Source organism: Lepus europaeus, chromosome 14, assembly GCF_033115175.1.
Source record: "Lepus europaeus isolate LE1 chromosome 14, mLepTim1.pri, whole genome shotgun sequence".
Lineage (NCBI taxonomy): Eukaryota > Metazoa > Chordata > Mammalia > Lagomorpha > Leporidae > Lepus > Lepus europaeus.
The window spans coordinates 45928834-45946548 of NC_084840.1; the positions used below are offsets into that span (position 1 = coordinate 45928834).

General features: G+C 40.9%; 1 protein-coding gene across 1 annotated transcript in view; it reads left to right on the forward strand.

The window, feature by feature from the left end:
* The window catches only part of PLXDC2 (plexin domain containing 2), a 474057-nt gene that overhangs the window by 431602 nt on the left and 24740 nt on the right, over positions 1-17715 (forward strand). The window contains exon 13 of the mRNA XM_062210542.1: positions 8715-8875. Within this exon, the coding sequence (XP_062066526.1) occupies positions 8715-8875 (161 nt within the window). The remainder of the gene's footprint in view (positions 1-8714; positions 8876-17715) is intronic.

Genomic DNA, 17715 nt, shown 5'->3' on the forward strand with positions numbered 1-17715 from the left:
GCAATTATAGGGCTATTACCTATTATGTTTACCAGGCAGTCTTCTAAGGGCTTTGCAATTTGAACCCGTTTAATCCTTGCAGCGCCTGACGAAGAAAGTGCTATTGCCGTAGCATTTTACACAAAGATCAGAAACACAGGGATTTAAGTGATTGGTCCAGGGTCACAGGGAAGGAACAAACTATAAGGATTGTAGCTGTCCCTCATATTGTTCTGCTCAAAGGGTTGCTTCTAATATTGCCCACTTAACTGTGCAGCAAACTGTGGGCCATTCTCCTGTTAAAGCCATCCAGTATCTCAACAGATCACCATTTCATAGAGTTTAAAGTAAGAAGGGCCTCACTGCTTCTCCCATCTCATCCCCCAATGCTGTGAAACCAAGCACTTACTACCGTACAACTCAAGGATATACCTTGTGCCCACGGAGTGGAGCCTTGTGGCGAGGCTGGTGTGTTGGAAAAGATCAGGTCAGGACCGATCCTGCCCTCTCTGACCAACCATACTGTAGCCCACATTCAGCACATGGGGCTTTCTGTTTCGGAGAACTGGTGTTCCAAGACCTTGCTCTGTTTTGTGTTCCCAGCTGCTGATTCTGTCTTCTCAGATCCATAGTACTTCTCCAGAAATCTACTCATTCACCTCCCTGGGAAGCAGTAGTTCACATCAAACCATGGCAAATAACAAGGATTATGCAACTGCTGAGAACATCAAAGACTAGGGTGGCCATCCAGAGGCACACAAACATAAAAAAAATTACTATCTCCATCAGCTAAAGGAATGCACGCTGTCTTAGGAGGTCCAAAGGTTTTCATTAATTTTCAGCATATATTCAAACACCAAACAACTTGAAATTGATTGAATATTCTGTGGTGTTCAAAAGAAGCTCCTTACAGGTAACTGACGGAGCATTGATTCTGTTTAGATGACTTATGAGACCTCAGAAACTGGACTTTAGTTTTTCAAATAGGCTACAGGTTCTGTCTCCCATGTCCCAGCTACTGCTTGGGACAGCATGCTTCCTGGGGTGGGTATGCAGTGCAAGTGCATGTGAGAATAACCTTGATCTTCCCCCTGGAAACTCTTCACTGAGATGCCCTTGCTGTCCTTCTCTGTGCCCTTTAGCTTCAGTGAAAGAATGAAGTCCCCATCGCCATGAGTAATTTTCAAGAAGGCCTTGTGTTGTCCTGGTAGTATAGCCATGACTGAGGAAAATGAGGGTATTAATCAATAGAATAATAGCTATTAGTAATACTAATACTTATGGAACTGATGTAATGAAGTACAATAATCAATAGAATGACAGTCTGAACAGTGCTGGTAGCAGTCATTTCACTGAGCATCTGCTGTATCTTAGGCATACTGCCTAGCTCTTTTCTAAGAGGGATCATCTCATATCTGCACAACCATTAAGAGATAGGTATGACCTTTCTACCCATTTTGTGGACAAGAAAACAGGATTAGAGGTGTGGCAATATGAGATCCCAAAGCTATCCTTGGAAGCTCTAAGAATTCCATGTTAGCTCAGTGGATGGACATACTTCTGTCTTTCCACACTGACAGATAGGAACAGGATGAGAAAGAATTCATTTTCCAAAACTTGATTGATTGGATAGAGTAGTAAATATTCATTGAAGCTAAGCATGTAAATGATCTGTCTTAATGTAAATGACTTTCTTCTGAAATTAATGGGATTAATTGGCATAAAGAACCACTTTGTTTTATACTCCCAGACTCTGAAAGTACTTTGACAATATTGTTTTTGGTATTCCTTTGTGAATATACTTGTTAGGAAAACTCTAGTAACTTGTGTCTGTAATTAAAAATCCTAGTGTCTTAACCATGCAAGGGCTTGGCATGGAATTAAAGATAAGTCTTTCCATGAAACCCTTTAGTTTCATTCGTAGCTGAAAAATTTAGGTACTAAGATTTCCTTGTGGAGACTTCTTTTTCAAAAATAATTATAAATGTATTTTTAAATAGCAAAAGACAGCTTGGTAAAGAAAGTTGATGTTAGAAGGACTTTACTTTTTTAAAAAGATGTTATTTATTTATTTGAGAGGTATAGTTACTGAAAGAGAAAGACAGAGAGACAAGTCTTCCATCCACTCGTTTGCTCCTCAAATGGCCACAACTGCTGGAGCTGAGTTGATCCAAAGCCAGGAGTCAGGAGCTTCTTCGGGGTCTTCAGTGCAACTGCAGGGCCCAAGCACTTGGGCCATCTTCCACTGCCTTCCCAGGCCATACCAGAGAGCTAGATCAGAAGAGGTGCAGCCAGGACACAAGCTGATTCCCATATGGGATGCCAGTGCCACAGGCGGAGGCTTAGACTACTGCACCACAACACTGGCCCCCAGAAGTTACTCTTAACCAAGGTCTTTATTGCTGAAAATATTACAGGGTTAAGTACCTATAAGAAATGAAAAGTGATAATGGATTATTCCAAAGATTTAATTTTAGTCTTACAGAAGCTGTAAATATATCAAATCCATCATTGTACGTGCTTTCTCAAACACATGCATAGCAGCACCAGTCACTTAATGAGACTAGAAGCAGACTCTCATGTGGTGGCTGCTACCCCAAGAATGGACTCAGGGATTTTTCCTAATACGATTTCACAGAAATGTTACTTAGGTTCATTTTTGCTACGATAAGAGGTAATGGATTATTGTTTAAAAAAGGATTGTCATACACTAAGCTCTTTCAGCACAGAATGCTTTATATATTTCCCTGAATGAAATTTCACAGCTGCCCTGTCGTAGCACTGACTGTGAAGGGAGGCTGGGCCAGCCGCCCTGCCAGCCTTTGTTCTACTATACATAATGCACTTAGATGAGCGTTACACCCCTTCTGATATCTGCTCCCAGGACTTACCAGAGCCCTTCTGTGGCAATGTCATAATGTGAATTGTGGGCACATTGTCACAATGGTACATACTCAAATAACACTGAGAGACTGGTAAACATCCAAAAGAATAATAACACCATAATTACAAAAATGAAAGAATTAGGAGAATTATTAAAAAGTAGAAAATGCAAAAATTCCAGCAGAAACTCTGAATGAAGTAAACATAATGATCATCCACATATTGAGTCAAATAGCTAAGAGGGAAAATATGTGAGCTACAAAATGAAATCAATTGCAAGGAGAATTTCCAAGGAAAATCAATTTATTTAAAATTTTTATCACTTGATTTTCTTCCATAACATACTTTCATTTATAAATGGGTTTGATATTCACAGAGAAAGTCTTGTGTCTGTGTGTGTTTGTGTGTTTAATACGAAAGCAGAACACCAGCATTTTAAGCATTTATAGTTTCAATTCATTCTGAAGCTTTAAAAAAGAACATTCTGGCATGGTCTATGGACGATTTATGAATTTTGAACAAATCTGTGTGAGACTTTGTCCAACCCGTCAGCTTCTCGGTCTCCCAAAGGATATTAATGCATTATGGAATTTATGGGCTGTAGTGTCTCATTTTTAGGCCAGGAGAAGAGTTAGTTCTCAAATGAATAGAATTTCAGACACGGAATAGTTCTCTTTTAGATTCACTTTATTCCTAGACTTTAATTATTGGCAAGATTTAATAGTAAGCACAGATCATCGTAGCAATGTATTAAACTATTTTTACCACGTAGGAGAATATATACTATCAATGCTACGTATGTGTAAGTCCTGAAAAGGAAAAAAAGTCATAGAACCAAGAGACATGGTGTTTTCAATTAATGCTACACTTCAAAGAAATGACTTTAAATTTCTTCCTGCATCTTCCTCTCTCCTTTTTCCTCCTGCCTTCTTTCTTTTCATCTTTCCTTCTGTGGGTTTGTTCTGTCATGAACTTTTCATGGAATTCAGCAAAATAAACACATGGACATGAGGTCTTGAATATTTTCTACTGTACCTTTAATGCCTTTTAGAACTCTTGTTATTTTTGCTATATGGTCGCTAAAACTTACCTCAAAAATAGCAAAATGTTTTGATGGATCTGACAATTCTTGCAGTCGAAATCTCTGTGTCTAAATATTGATCTCCATTTTATAACGTATTTAAAAAGCAGACACTACACAAGTCACTCGGTGGATGAGATGAGAGTGTATTACCTTTGATACCATTGATTTCCTGCACGTCATTTATGTTTTTGAAAATGTATCTCTGAGTGAATGAAAGGCCTTTACTCTGTAGACTTTGAAAATACATTTCTATACCTTAGCTTTGGGCTGGGGCATTCCATGTTATATAGTGGTTTATTGCCTTTTATAATTAATTCCCCTTTAATAAACACAATGTAAGGCTACACAAAGACAAATGGCTCAAATTCTCCTGCGTATGGCCATGTATGGATGGAAAGGATTGTTTGGCGTTTGCTCACTTTGGACGTGAATGACATCTCATCTGGATGATTATCATCATCTGGTCAAAATTTGGCCTAGTGGTTAAGCTGCCAACTGAGACTCCCACATCCCACATCAGAGCCTGGAGTTGAGTCCCAGCTCTGCTCCCCATTCCAGATTCCTGTTAATGCAGACCCTAGGAGGCAGCAAAGATGGCTAAAGGAGATGCATTCCTGCCACCTACATGGGAGCCCTGGATTGGGTTTTTAACTCCTGGTTTTGATCTAGCCCAGCCCAGGCCACTGCAGGTATTTGGGGCATGAACCACTGGACTAAAGTCACACTCTCTCTTTACTTCTCAATTAACTCATAATTTTATATTATCAAAAATGTCATAAAAGGCTTATTTGGCAAGTAACAAATTATTCTCCACAAATCGTATTACATATGACCATGGTGAAAATGGCACTGCAAAAGCAAATTTTAAAGGAGAGATAATCAACTAAATCATTATTGGATGTATTAGTAATAACTGTGAGATAAACGTTCATGTGTAATTAAAGGTAATGAGTGAGATTTACCCCATTCAAGGAGCAAATCTGGTCGTAACTAGCAATCTACACCCTGCAAGTCAAGGATGAGCTTAGTTCTGAAAGGGGCTCTTGAATAAAACACGTCTCTTGCTCCGATCTTCCTTCCCAGGGAGGGTTGCCCCTCACCTGCTGCCTCAACAGAGAAGTGTAGTGGAAAGTGGATGTGCTGCCCGTGAAAAACTTACAGACCTCAGAAATAGAACCAGATGCTGGCTGGCTGGCTGGCTGGCTGGACGGATGGATAAGGGAGGAAAGGAGAGAGACAGAGATGGACAGGGAAGGAAGGAGATATGGTGGGTAGGATGGATGGAACTACACATGGAATTTGAAGAAAACATGAAACCTTCCTTTTTGGTTCAAGCAGATATTTTTGCCACATTTTCCCAAGGCAGCATTTTAAATTAATCCTGTTATCCCATGAAAGTAATGTGTCATAGTCTTGTAAAAATAAGAAAAATGGCCAAAGTCACAGAATACAGTGATACAAGCATACTTAAGAATGAGGCCAGACTTTTAAAAGCAACTAATGTGAAGGGCAAAAACACACTTTATGAGGTGTCATGAGTCTGACAGTATAATTTACCTTCATCTACCTCCTATAAGAAATACAATAACAATATAATAGTTTAGTATTAGGTGTTTATTACATGCCAGGTACTCTCCGAAGACCTTTATAAGTATTACATATTGAATTCTCACAGCCATGCTCTGGGGTAATTACTGTTATTGACCGTGTGGTGGAGATAAAGTAACTGAAGACCAGACTGATGAAGTCATGTATTATCACCTCATTTGATTTTTATTGGAGCAGTGGTCATTGCAACAGCTGAAACCAGTTTAAAGTAGGCTTTTTTATTTTTTTGCTTCCTCCCTCGTTGCCCCCCCCCCCTTCTAACAAACACAGATCTGAGTGTCTGTGGGCAGATGCTCACATAAGCCATAGTTCCAGAGAAGAGATAGGACAGACATGGCCTCTGCCCTATTGGAGGCACTATGTTAATTCTTGAACCATCTTTTAGATTGATTTTCTTTTCCTTGAAATTACCATGCTCTTTTCAGAATTCTTTGCCAGAAGAACTCAGGACATGAAATAAGTAGAAATCACAGTGCCTTACAGCTTAGTTTTAATTAAGGAGGTCTTGAAGTTTGGAGTTCAGACTCTGACACCATACTGCTTGTGTCCCCAGTTCCACCTTAACACACTAAGTCCAAAGTTCTCAATTCCACAGCTATTTCAGTGGCATAATATTTATTTCAAAGTTGCCATAAATGGCATATTTATTGCTCATTTTAAGTTTATATAAGTGTCCAATAGTAGAACAATGAGACATAATGAGTTAGTACATTTGCAGTCAGCACTGGCCTTAATTTCCTTATGCCTTGGTTTCCTCTATCAAAAGGCATAATAATAATAATACCTGCCTCTTATGAGTTGTTGATTTGATTCTTCCAAGCAATACAGATATACCTGGTACCTTGTAAATGAATTTTAAATCATGAGTTACTCTTTGTAGATGATATTTTTCACTAATGAATTTCTGTTATGTAATGGAAGTCTAGGATTTTGAGCTATACTAGATCTGGAGAACAATTACTGAGCACCAGCCATGAGTTTCAAGCAAAATAAAAGTAATAAATTTAAAGGAAATGTAGGAAAAATTAAGAAGTCATACTTTTTACTGTATCTGGAATTTCATAAGTTCATGTGGCACATCTTTTCTGATAGGCAGTCATGTTTGGTTTTTATTAACAAAATGCTTTAAAAAAAGAAAGAAATCAGTGCCTATTAAATTAGATTTAATAGACCAGAAAATGTGTAAAACAGAGACAAAGGGTAAAAATAACAAAGAGCAAATTGGTAGTAAGAGGATTGGGAACCGCTGTTCTGGAACTTCTGTGGGCCTTAGAGATTTATCTAATAATTCAGAAATACCAATCATACTACATACTAAGATACAGTTACTGTGATACGTAGTTAGGAAGACCTCTAAATGAGTAATCACGAAAGATTGCAGAATTTTAGAAGAGCGGAATTTAGAGATTAGTTTTATTTGGTTGATTGACTGTGGGTTGGATAGTTAAGACTTTAGAAATTCCTCTATTTCATAACTCTCTGAAAATATTATTACAGTGGAAAACATCTTCCTAAAAGCTAGAGAAAATGATACTGGTATATAGCATAGCAGAATATTTTTCTGTGTTGTGGCTTCCCCTTTATATGATATAAGCTATCTGAGTCATTCAGCATTCATCTTCTATGCTTTTTAAAATTTCTGTATCCTATTTATTTGAAAGACAGAGGGACAGAGAGAGGGGGAGAGAGAGAAAGAGAGAGAGAGAGAGTGATAGCAAGAGAGAGCTCTTCCATCCTCTGGTTCACTCCTAAAATGCCTGTAATAGCCAGGGCTAGACCAAGCAGAAGATAGGGACCAGGAACTCCATCCAGGTCTCCTATGTGAGTGACAGAAAACTCAAGCACCTGAGCTGTCACCAGCGCTTCCCTAGCACATTAGCAGGGAGCTGGATCAGAAGTGGAACAGTCAGACCTTGAAACAGCGCTTCAATATGAAATGTGGACATCCCAAGTGACAGCTTAACCTGCTGTGCCACAATGCCCACCCCCATCTGCTTTCTTTTTAGCTTTTTTTTTAGATTTATTTATTTATTTATTTGAAAGTCAGGCTGACAGGAGAGAGAGCATATGCAAATCTTCTACCCACTAGTTCATTTCCTAAATGGCTGCAATGGCCAGGTTGATCCAAGCTAAAGCCAGGAGCCTAGAACTCCATCTAGATCTCCCACATAGGTGGCAGGGGCCCAAGTACTTGGGTCATCCTCTGCTACTTTCCCAGGTACATTAGCAGGGAACTAGATCAGAAGTGGAGCACCCAGGACTCGAACCAGTGCTCTGATACAGGTTGCTGGCATCACGAGTGGCAGCTTAAGCTTCTGTGCCACAACACCAGCCCCTAACTAATACTTTGTTATTAATGACTTAAATCTAAAAATTTTAATGTTTCTTTTTTATCTATTTTAAAAGGAGAGAGAGATATCAAGAGAGATCCTCCATCGCCGGGTTCACTCCCTAAATGCCTACAACAGTTGAGACTGGAACAGACCGAACCAGGGTCTTGCATGTGGGTTGTAGGACTCAATTATCCAGTTACTCCTGGGATGGGCATTAGCAGGAAGCTGAAATTGGGAGTTGAGCAAGCTCTCAAACCCATGCGCTACGATATGAGATGTAGACATCCCAAGTGGCATGTTAACTGTCATGCCAAACGACACCTCCCCTGCCTCCCCCTACTACACTTTTAAAGAGCATTTCAGTTTAAAAAGATTTGGAAAATTTGCTTTGAGTTCATACACAGACACTCTGAACACGCCTATATACACCAAAAGGTATCCGATACTCTTCAGTTTAACCCCACCACCACCACACGCTGAGTGAGAGGGTAGTTTTCAAAAAGTAATTTTTTTTCTGCAAATAATTTGATTGGTTTAACAAGAAAACATTAAGTTTAGTGTGTAGGTAGAGTTTGAGCTTTTTCCGTAGTACTTCTAGAGTAAGGGCTATTCATTTTGGTTATTGGTCTAGAAATGAAAACGCAGTTATAAGAGTATTTTTATTCATTAACACTAAAGGGTTTTCATTGCCCAAGTGAAGAGCACCTTGCTCCTACAACTGGTGTGTAGAGAAGCAGCATTGTACAAAGAGTGGTATTTTATTAGTTACTGAAAATGCTAAGTGAAGGCGCCCACAGCAAGGCCTGACGGCTGGGATGTTCTTTTAGCCTCCACAGATGACAGCGCGGCTGAGAAGAAAGGGGGGAGCCTTCACGCCGGCCTCATCGTGGGGATCCTCATCCTGGTGCTCATCATAGCGGCAGCCGTTCTCGTGACGGTCTACATGTATCACCACCCGACATCAGCTGCCAGCATCTTCTTCATTGAGGTAGGCATCCGGCGCAGCACATCAAAGCCGTGCCACTTGACAAATGGCATCCCTGGGCTAAGGCCGCCTGTAGTCCATATTGAGCACATGGTGTTGTCCGTTTCCTGCTGGCTGAGCTCACACGTGCACGCACTCACACATGCATGCATGCACACATGATTGCTTTCATGTGATGGGTTCCGTTACCTTCTCTGAAGAAGTAAGTTGTCTTGCCTCTTACAGATCAGAAAATAGGAACCATATTTTTTGTCCTCTTATACCAAGTATGTTAACCAGCTGGTCTCCAGATCATGGGAGGAAATTCTGCATATCCTGCAGGCTGGAGTTGGATTAAATCGATTAACCAATAATTTCTGATTGAATATTCCATAGGTGCATAAAACAAAGTGATAGGCCTGCTCTCGAAATGCTCACAATTTGTTTAGAAAAAATAGGACTCTCACTACAAAATGACACATGACAAAGTAAGGTGCAGGTATATGCCATAACCATTTCATGTAATATTTGCTTATTTTTATTCTGATGTGTAAATGCATACGTACACACACACATATGCAGGGAGAGAGTGCCATGCAGAATTGGTGTTGTGTTCTCGTGTACAGAATGCTGATTCGTCCCAGTATCCAGGAGCAGCACTGTGAGGAGTCAGAGCCAAACTCTGGTATCTAGAAAGTAGAAACAGGCAGCCTGGAGACCCCTGACAACAGACAGTATCACCAAGTCACCTGTCCCCCAAAAGGCTGGGTTTCTGAGCCCCCACTGCTTGTAGCTTCCACTCTAACATTTCAATGAGCCATTCCTCTTCCAAAACCAAATAATACTAGAGTAACAAAGGAAATCTTCCCTTGCACTGTTTCAAACGTGTAAGAGTTTAATTCTGATTTATTGTATGATGCACATAAAGGTTCCTTGGAATTGTGTTCCCTTGCTGAATAATAAATTGTAATGCCTTTTAAACTGTGGAGTTAAATTACCTTTGCCCCCATAATAGGGAGGGATAAATGCAAATCAATGAAACAATTGCTCCAAAGGTCGATAACGGCTGTCTACTGTCTGTAGACACAAGTGCACCTTCCTTGTGTGGGAACTAAGACCTTGGCAATCTGCATCTTTTCGGTCATTTTCTGTTGGTCCTGTGGCTTCCCAACCTGGAATTGGTGCTGTTGTCAAATTTTACCCTTTGCTCTTCTCCATGTATACCCTAAACACTCCATGAAGACATTGTGTCTTCTATTTCCCACATCCAAAAAGCCCTCCTCTCCCACCCCAGAGCTTCAGTTGAGGAATCAAACAGATGCCATGTACCCCATAAGGTTCCCAAGCCCACTCCCTGGCTGGAGATGATTCTCTCCCTCCCTCCCTCCTTCCCTCCCTCTCCCTCTCTCTCTCCCTCTCTCTCTTCCCTCTCTCCTCTGAAACAACCCTATCTGTAGTAATACACCCATGCCTTTGCTTTTCTGTTTTGGCATTTGCTTTTCTGTTTTGCAATAAAGGTACACCTGTACACGATTCATTCCATCGTACCTGAAATCCCTTAAGATCTAGATTACACAACTTAAGTTTCTTTCAAAACAGTTGGTATTCTATCACCATTTCCTGGGAAAAAATGCATAATAAATATCCTAGGACATTTCAGATTTCCATGGAAATATCATTTAAGGCCTATTCCAGAAAAAGCACTCTTGTTTAATATCATAGTAGCTGGAAAATGATCAGGCAGAGCATTTAGTTGAAACGCTGCTATTAAGCTGTGTTAATGTGCTCGATTTTCATGACAGAAAGCAGGCAGCTTTCCTAGGGTCGTGTGGCCATTTCTCAAAACGCTGACAAGTGACAGGCGGGAAAGCCTCAGTGACCACCAGCCATCAGACTGTCGCTGCCACTGTCACCCCACACATGCCTAAGCCTTATTTAATAGTACACTTTGCCTTCTATTTTCTGACATTGTGAAAAAGAGGATACTGTGAAGTAACTGACGGTGACGGTATCAGCACAGATCGTCCCGCCTGCAGGATCTGGTTACTGCTACTTCCGTTTGACTGCACAGTGAGCCTGCAGAAGAGCAGGAGTTTTGTTTCTGCGCTTGCTGTTTTGAACATGTCACATTATTTTCTAATTAGAGGATTATGGATCTACACAGGGATGAGGTGGTATGCACCCTCACGTGTATTTATGGAACGCTACAACTAGCCGGCGCCGCGGCTCACTAGGCTAATCCTCCGCCTTGCGGCGCCGGCACACCGCATTCTAGTCCCTGTCGGGGCGCCGATCCTGTCCCGGTTGCCCCTCTTCCAGGCCAGCTCTCTGCCGTGGCCAGGGAGTGCAGTGGAGGATGGCCCAAGTGCTTGGGCCCTGCACCCCTTGGGAGACCAGGAGAAGCACCTGGCTCCTGCCATCGGAACAGCGCGGTGCGCCGGCTGCAGCGCGCCTACTGCGGCGGTCATTGGAGGGTGAACCAACGGCAAAAGGAAGACCTTTCTCTCTGTCTCTCTCTCACTGTCCACTCTGCCTGTCAAAAAAAAAAAAAAAAAGGAAAGCTACAACTAAAAGGAAGGTTAGAGAGAATTTAATCCTTTGCCTTCTTAACACAAAGAGAGGCTGTGGCTCAGAGGGAGGAAGGACTTCACCAAGGTCAGCCAGCCTCACTTCCCAATGCAGCTCTCATCTGTCCACACTTGCAGGAAACAGAATCCTTCTGCACGTGCCTCACTTTTCTCCTTTCTGCCTTTTTCTTCGCTGTCAATTGCCAGTATTAAGTGACATCACTATCTCTCCAGCATCCTGCTGTGGTCACACAGCTTACAGTAGCTGGTCAGTGGATGGTTTCCAGAAAATGGCGATCGGTACTGTACTCTTTCCAAAGCTCACCAGTGTTTGCCAACTCGAAACACAGATCCAAGGGGACCCCTCAGGTTGTGACATGCCAAACCTATGAATGTGGGGGTTTGTAAATGGCCCACTAAATGAAATTACTGATGCATAATTAAAGCAGTAGACTATAACAGTATTTTTACATTGTACTTTATGTCCCGTATTATTCTGCAGTCTACTCTTAAGTGAAATAGATGTGTTTTTCCCATTATGAAAATGATGTCATTCAATATAGAAAATCAGGTCACTGCAGGAAAATGATTGCCACCCTAGCATACACAATCATTATTAATATTTTAATTTTCTTCTGCAATTGTTACATGTATAATTTGATGTTTGCCCATTAGGTACAGTTTTGATTTCATTACAAGACAAATGATATCCTTTTTCTAAAAAAAAATGACATTTCTATTTTATTATGAACCCTTGGTAAATGTCTTTTTTAATGGCTGTGTACTGTCTCATTCAACATATCCTTTGATAGCTTTATGGCAATTGCATTTTATGCTATTAAGTGGTAATCCAGAAAGTGTGAGGGCCTAACAGGTGCCTAGAAGTCAAAAAGAACCGTACTTCACCTAATTAAAGACAATGTGGTTGTTTCCTCTTGCTGCTGTAACTAATGATCATAAATCTGTAGCTTAAAAACAGCATGCAGACTCTCTGGAGGTCAAAATCGGTCTCACCAGGCTAAGTGAAGGTGTCGGCTGGGCTAGTTCCTGCTGGAGGTTCCAGGAGAATCCTATCCTTGCCAATTTCAGCTTCTAGAAGCTGCCTACATTCCCTGGCTCATGGTCCCTTCTTGTGTTACTCCTACCTCTTTCCATCATGAAGAGTTTGTTAATAATCCTTATAGCTGAACTTGCAATTTAATAATAAATGGTGTTTTCATCAACATCATTTTATCATTTAGGATTTTTTATGGAGCTCTGGATATATATTTGTGAAAAAAAAAAAAACTTAGTAAATAAATAAGACTGCTCTCCAAAGTATTTAATTGTCCTGGAGGGAAAAAATGGGTTTAGCACTTTAAATGATCCATACTGGTTTGAATTAAAAGTTCTAAGATGGTTTTCACAATGAAACCTGTACCTGACAGTCCACAAACCAGTCATTGTTCATATCGTGCTTCAAAAATTCTTGCCATTCCTGGGGGACCAAAACATCTGCCTTTAGTGGAAGTGCCCAGTGCTTTCTATCAGCAAAATCATAGGATAACAGAGCAATAAACAGCCTCAGTGTGCATTTAACCTAGCGACCCTGTCACTCTTCCAAAATCAAATATATGAACTCCTCAACTGCACACCACTAGGCCATTTCCCTGAGGTTTTTTTTTTTTTTCTTCTTAAAAAGTATATGATTTTTACTATATTCTGTAGTATAGACATGTATGTTAAATGGAAAAAGAAAAGATTCTATCATTCTTCAACCAATATTAACACTCTCCAAGACAATTCTTTTCTCTTCTGTAACTTGATGTGTCTCTGGCACCCAGTTGTATGAAATAAAATCCAGGTAAATATTCAAACCAGCAGAGACCTCTGTACCTGCAGCCTAAGCGGGGAGCATTCTTCTTCCCCCTTGGTTGGAGTCCAGTCCAATGTAGAAATGCAGACTCTGGCTGGTGAAGTACTGCTCAGGGCACGCGCCACCGAATGAGAGAGCCAAGACCTCCCCTGGGGCTCCTCGTCCTGGCCCTGCAGCCTGTGTTGCCACAGCAACAGCTGCGGCCCAGGAGTCTTTAGAGCAGTGTGCCATCCAGGGGACTCCACATCCTGACAAATACTTGTGGATAACAAGGACTCACGGAGAACAGGACTAAAGGAATGTAGACAGCTGTGGCCCTCAACTTTTCCTGGCTATCGGTAGTGCCACCAGGAGAGAAACCATAGAAAACAATAAATGGCTGCTGCTTGGGAGAAAAAAGTATTTCCTGAGAGCCTTGGCATCTTGGTTCGCTGCAGGCTAGAGGCATAGCATTTGGAATTCAGGAACATGATCCATTGACTAATCTGTACAGTAAAGAGAAAAATGGTTTCAGAGAACCACAAATATCTTTTATCTTGAAGTCATACTTTTTTTACAACTGAGTTTTGCCCTTAAGGTGTTTCTTGGTCTTATTTCAGAATTAAAATTCCAGGGGAAGAAATGACTCATTGAAACAAAATGCATCTTTCTTTTGTTAGAGGAGCAAACAGTGGTATTCATTTGTGAATGGCTGCTGCCAGGAAGGAAGGATTGGGCAAGACCAACTGCAGTGGTTTGACATCCTCTGTGGAAAAGATGTGTTATTATTAGATGGCAGCTTTCTAGAAGTAAAGCAAAACATAGGGAAAAGGATGCAAAGCTGGGCTACTTCTTAAAAAGAGACTATTTATGTATCAGTTGTTCTGAGGAGCTGGAATTGTATTCAAGTACATCAGTGAATGACTTTAAGACATCAGTTCAAGTTCATGGTGATTGCCTTATACAAAATCACCAAAATGAAGCCAGCGCCATGGCTTAACAGGTTAATCCTCCACCTTGCGGCGCCGGCACACCAGGTTCTAGTCCCAGTTGGGGCACCAGATTCTATCCCGGTTGCCCCTGTTTCAGGCCAGCTCTCTGCTATGGCCCGGGAAGGCAGTGGAGGATGGCCCAAGTCCTTGGGCCCTGCACCCGCATGGGAGACCAGGAGAAGTACCTGGCTCCTGGCTTCGGATCAGCATGATGCGCTGGCCACAGCGGCCATTGGAGGGTGAACCAACGGCAAAAAGGAAGACCTTTCTCTCTGTTGCTCTCTCTCTCTCACTATCCACTCTACCTGTCAAAAAAATTAAAAAAAAAAAAATCACCAAAATGAAATTTCTTTTACAGATGTTATCTACAATTTACTCTCCTGGTTAACATTTTCATTTACTTCTAAAACTGAAGGAGTGTTTCTAATTTAATGCAATATTTTTCTCTTTATTGGGAAGAATTATTAAAAATATTGAATTAAATATCTTACACTTCACTCAGCTTTCTGCTCTACTTCTTTCTCTTTTTTAAAAATATTTATTTATCTATTTGAAAAGTAGAGTTACAGAGGTAGAGAGGTAGAGAGGTAGAGAGAGAGAGAGAGAGAGAGAGAAAGAGCCTGTCTTCCATCTGCTGGTTCACTCCCCAAATGGCCACAAAGGACAGAGCGGAGCTGATCCAAAGCCAAGAGGTGGAGCTTCTTCGGGGTCTCCCACATGGGTACAGGGGCCCAAGCACTTGGGCCATCTTCAACTGATTTCCCAGGCCATATCAGAGAGCTGGATCAGAAGTGGAGCAGTGGGGACACGAACTGGCGCCCATATGGAATGCCAGCACTGCATGCGGCAGCTTTGCCTGCTACGCCACAGTGACAGCCCCCTCTACTTCTATCTTAATTACTGTTCTCTAACTGATTATTTTTAATGATAAGTAAGACCATGAAAATATAGAAAGCTGGGCAGATATTATTCATAGAGATAGATAAATAGGTAGATAGGTAGGTAAATAGGCTTCACAGGAAACTCTTAATAAATGAAAGAATTAAATGCACAAATAAATGAAAACCTGCAAAACTACAATTTACATGGGCATTTTTACCCCCTGATTTATGTCCTTTTAAATGAATGATATATGGTTTAGGGTGTTCCAATGCTTTTTTTCTGCTACCTTGTAAGAAAAGCATTGCTTTTAATAGTTATGGTACCGACTGTTGAATGATTTCTTTCTTGTGACTTTTGTAATTGTTCTTTATTAAAATAACTACTTAAGCTTTTCTATTTGTGGAGAAAGATAATAGAAAGTTAAACTTTAGCAATAATTATGGTTTCACAATAATAATGGATTTATTCAATTATAAGATTATTTTTTTCCACCAGTTCTACATAATATAATTTTTTTCTGGCAGAAATACAAAACAACTAAATAAGCCGATTATGGCATGCTTTGGTTTATAAATAATACTAGAATTAGTTGCAATTGTAATAAAATTAAAATGTGAAATTTGCATTTCAGAGATCCAAAAATTTAAGAATCTAGAGAATATAAAATGTAAATAAATTCATTGCAAAGGATGATAGTAATCATGCTTTCTATAATTCCATTAAAAGTATTAACCAAACACGTTTTAATTTGTAAATCTATTAAGATTATTTTACCATATTTTCTTGTGGTAATTACTCTATAAAAGCTTTCTTAATATAAACAAGATAGTGTTTAATTTCATAATTAAAACAGTTTTTTCTTATGTCATTTAGTGAGTATAGTGTTATTTGTGTTTTCTACTTTTAGCTAATTATTGTATTTTAATTAATTAGTTAAAATTATGGATGAGATCATTTTGAAATGAAAAGACATTCATCTATGCCAAAAATATTGTGAACACAGACACCAGACACCACTAAGTGTTTTCCTTGCCACTGGCTTTGTAAAAGAACTTCTATTTGCTTTCTCAAAAGAAGAAACCCTTTTCTTTTACAAGAAGAAAATAAATGTGTCATAATTATTAAATCCTAGTGCAATTTAAAGTCCTAGCATTTTAGTAAGGGTTAATCTCTTAATAGCTTATTAGATTTTTTTTCTTGTTTCATGACTGAATTTATATCGCTTTTTTTTCTTGATCTTCTTTTCCCTTGATGTTTCCTTTGAAATCCAACTCTAGGTCTGGCCTGCGCCACGGCTCAACAGGCTAATCCTCCGCCTTGCGGCGCCGGCACACCAGGTTCTAGTCCCGGTCAGGGCGCTGGATTCTGTCCCGGTTGCCCCTCTTCCAGGCCAGCTCTCTGCTGTGGCCTGGGAGTGCAGTGGAGGATGGCCCAAGTGCTTGGGCCCTGCACCCCATGGGAGACCAGGAGAAGCACCTGGCTCCTGGCTTCGGATCAGCGCGATGCGCCGGCTGTGGCGGCCATTGGAGGGTGAACCAACGGCAAAAGGAAGACCTTTCTCTCTGTCTCTCTCTCTCTCACTGTCCACTCTGCCTGTCAAAAAAAAAAAGAAAGAAAGAAAGAAATCCAACTCTAGGTCAATAGTCTGTAAGTGGAGCTTGAATCTTGAATATGTACAAGTTTAATATGGAGAAAATGTGAAGCAGAGTGAGAATAGGTAAACAACATCGAATTTTAGCCAGAAGCAATCCAATTTATAATTCATAGTGTGTGGCTGTCAATTTTAAAATGTATCGTAGCATTCATGAAACACGGATGGTATATCATCACAAGCAGTGGGCTGAGTTTCGCACCCCATACCTGCAGAACAGGGCCTCACGTGTTCCTGAGGAGTTAGGAACACCGAAGAGGTGAAACTTGTGCCAGGAGTGGATCAAGAAAAGCAGAAGTATCAGGGGAAATAGGTAGAGGACAGGGGACATCGGAGCTCCCCAGAGCTCCCCACCCATGTCAGTGTTGCCTAGGAACCAGGTAGCTGGCTTGTTCTGCTCCGAGCTAAGGACTGGATTTGAGGCTGGGTGGGGAGGAACGGTGGAGGAGGGAATGAGGCTGATCCTGGCCATCAGAGACTCCAAGATGCAGCCACCTTCCTGAGGGATGAGCTCTTCATCACCAGCGCTGTTTAGCATTCAGGAGGCCCTCTCTCAAGGACCTTGCAGATGGTACTCAAACATTGTATGTGTGGGAAACCAGCACGAATTTAAGGTTCTTCTGTACTTGTAAATCTAGGATATTCTGGTTTCTCCCCCCTCCCACAACTGTGCATGTTTCAGAAAGATACAAAAATTACAAAGTACCTGACACAGCATTTTGTGCAAGTTTACATTGTATGAAGACATCTTTTTTTTTTTTTGACAGGCAGAGTGGACAGTGAGAGAGAGACAGAGAGAAAGGTCTTCCTTTTGCCGTTGGTTCACCCTCCAATGGCCGCCGCGGTAGGCGCGCTGTGGCCGGCGCACCGCGCTGATCCGATGGCAGGAGCCAGGTGCTTCTCCTGGTCTCCCATGGGGTGCAGGGCCCAAGCACTTG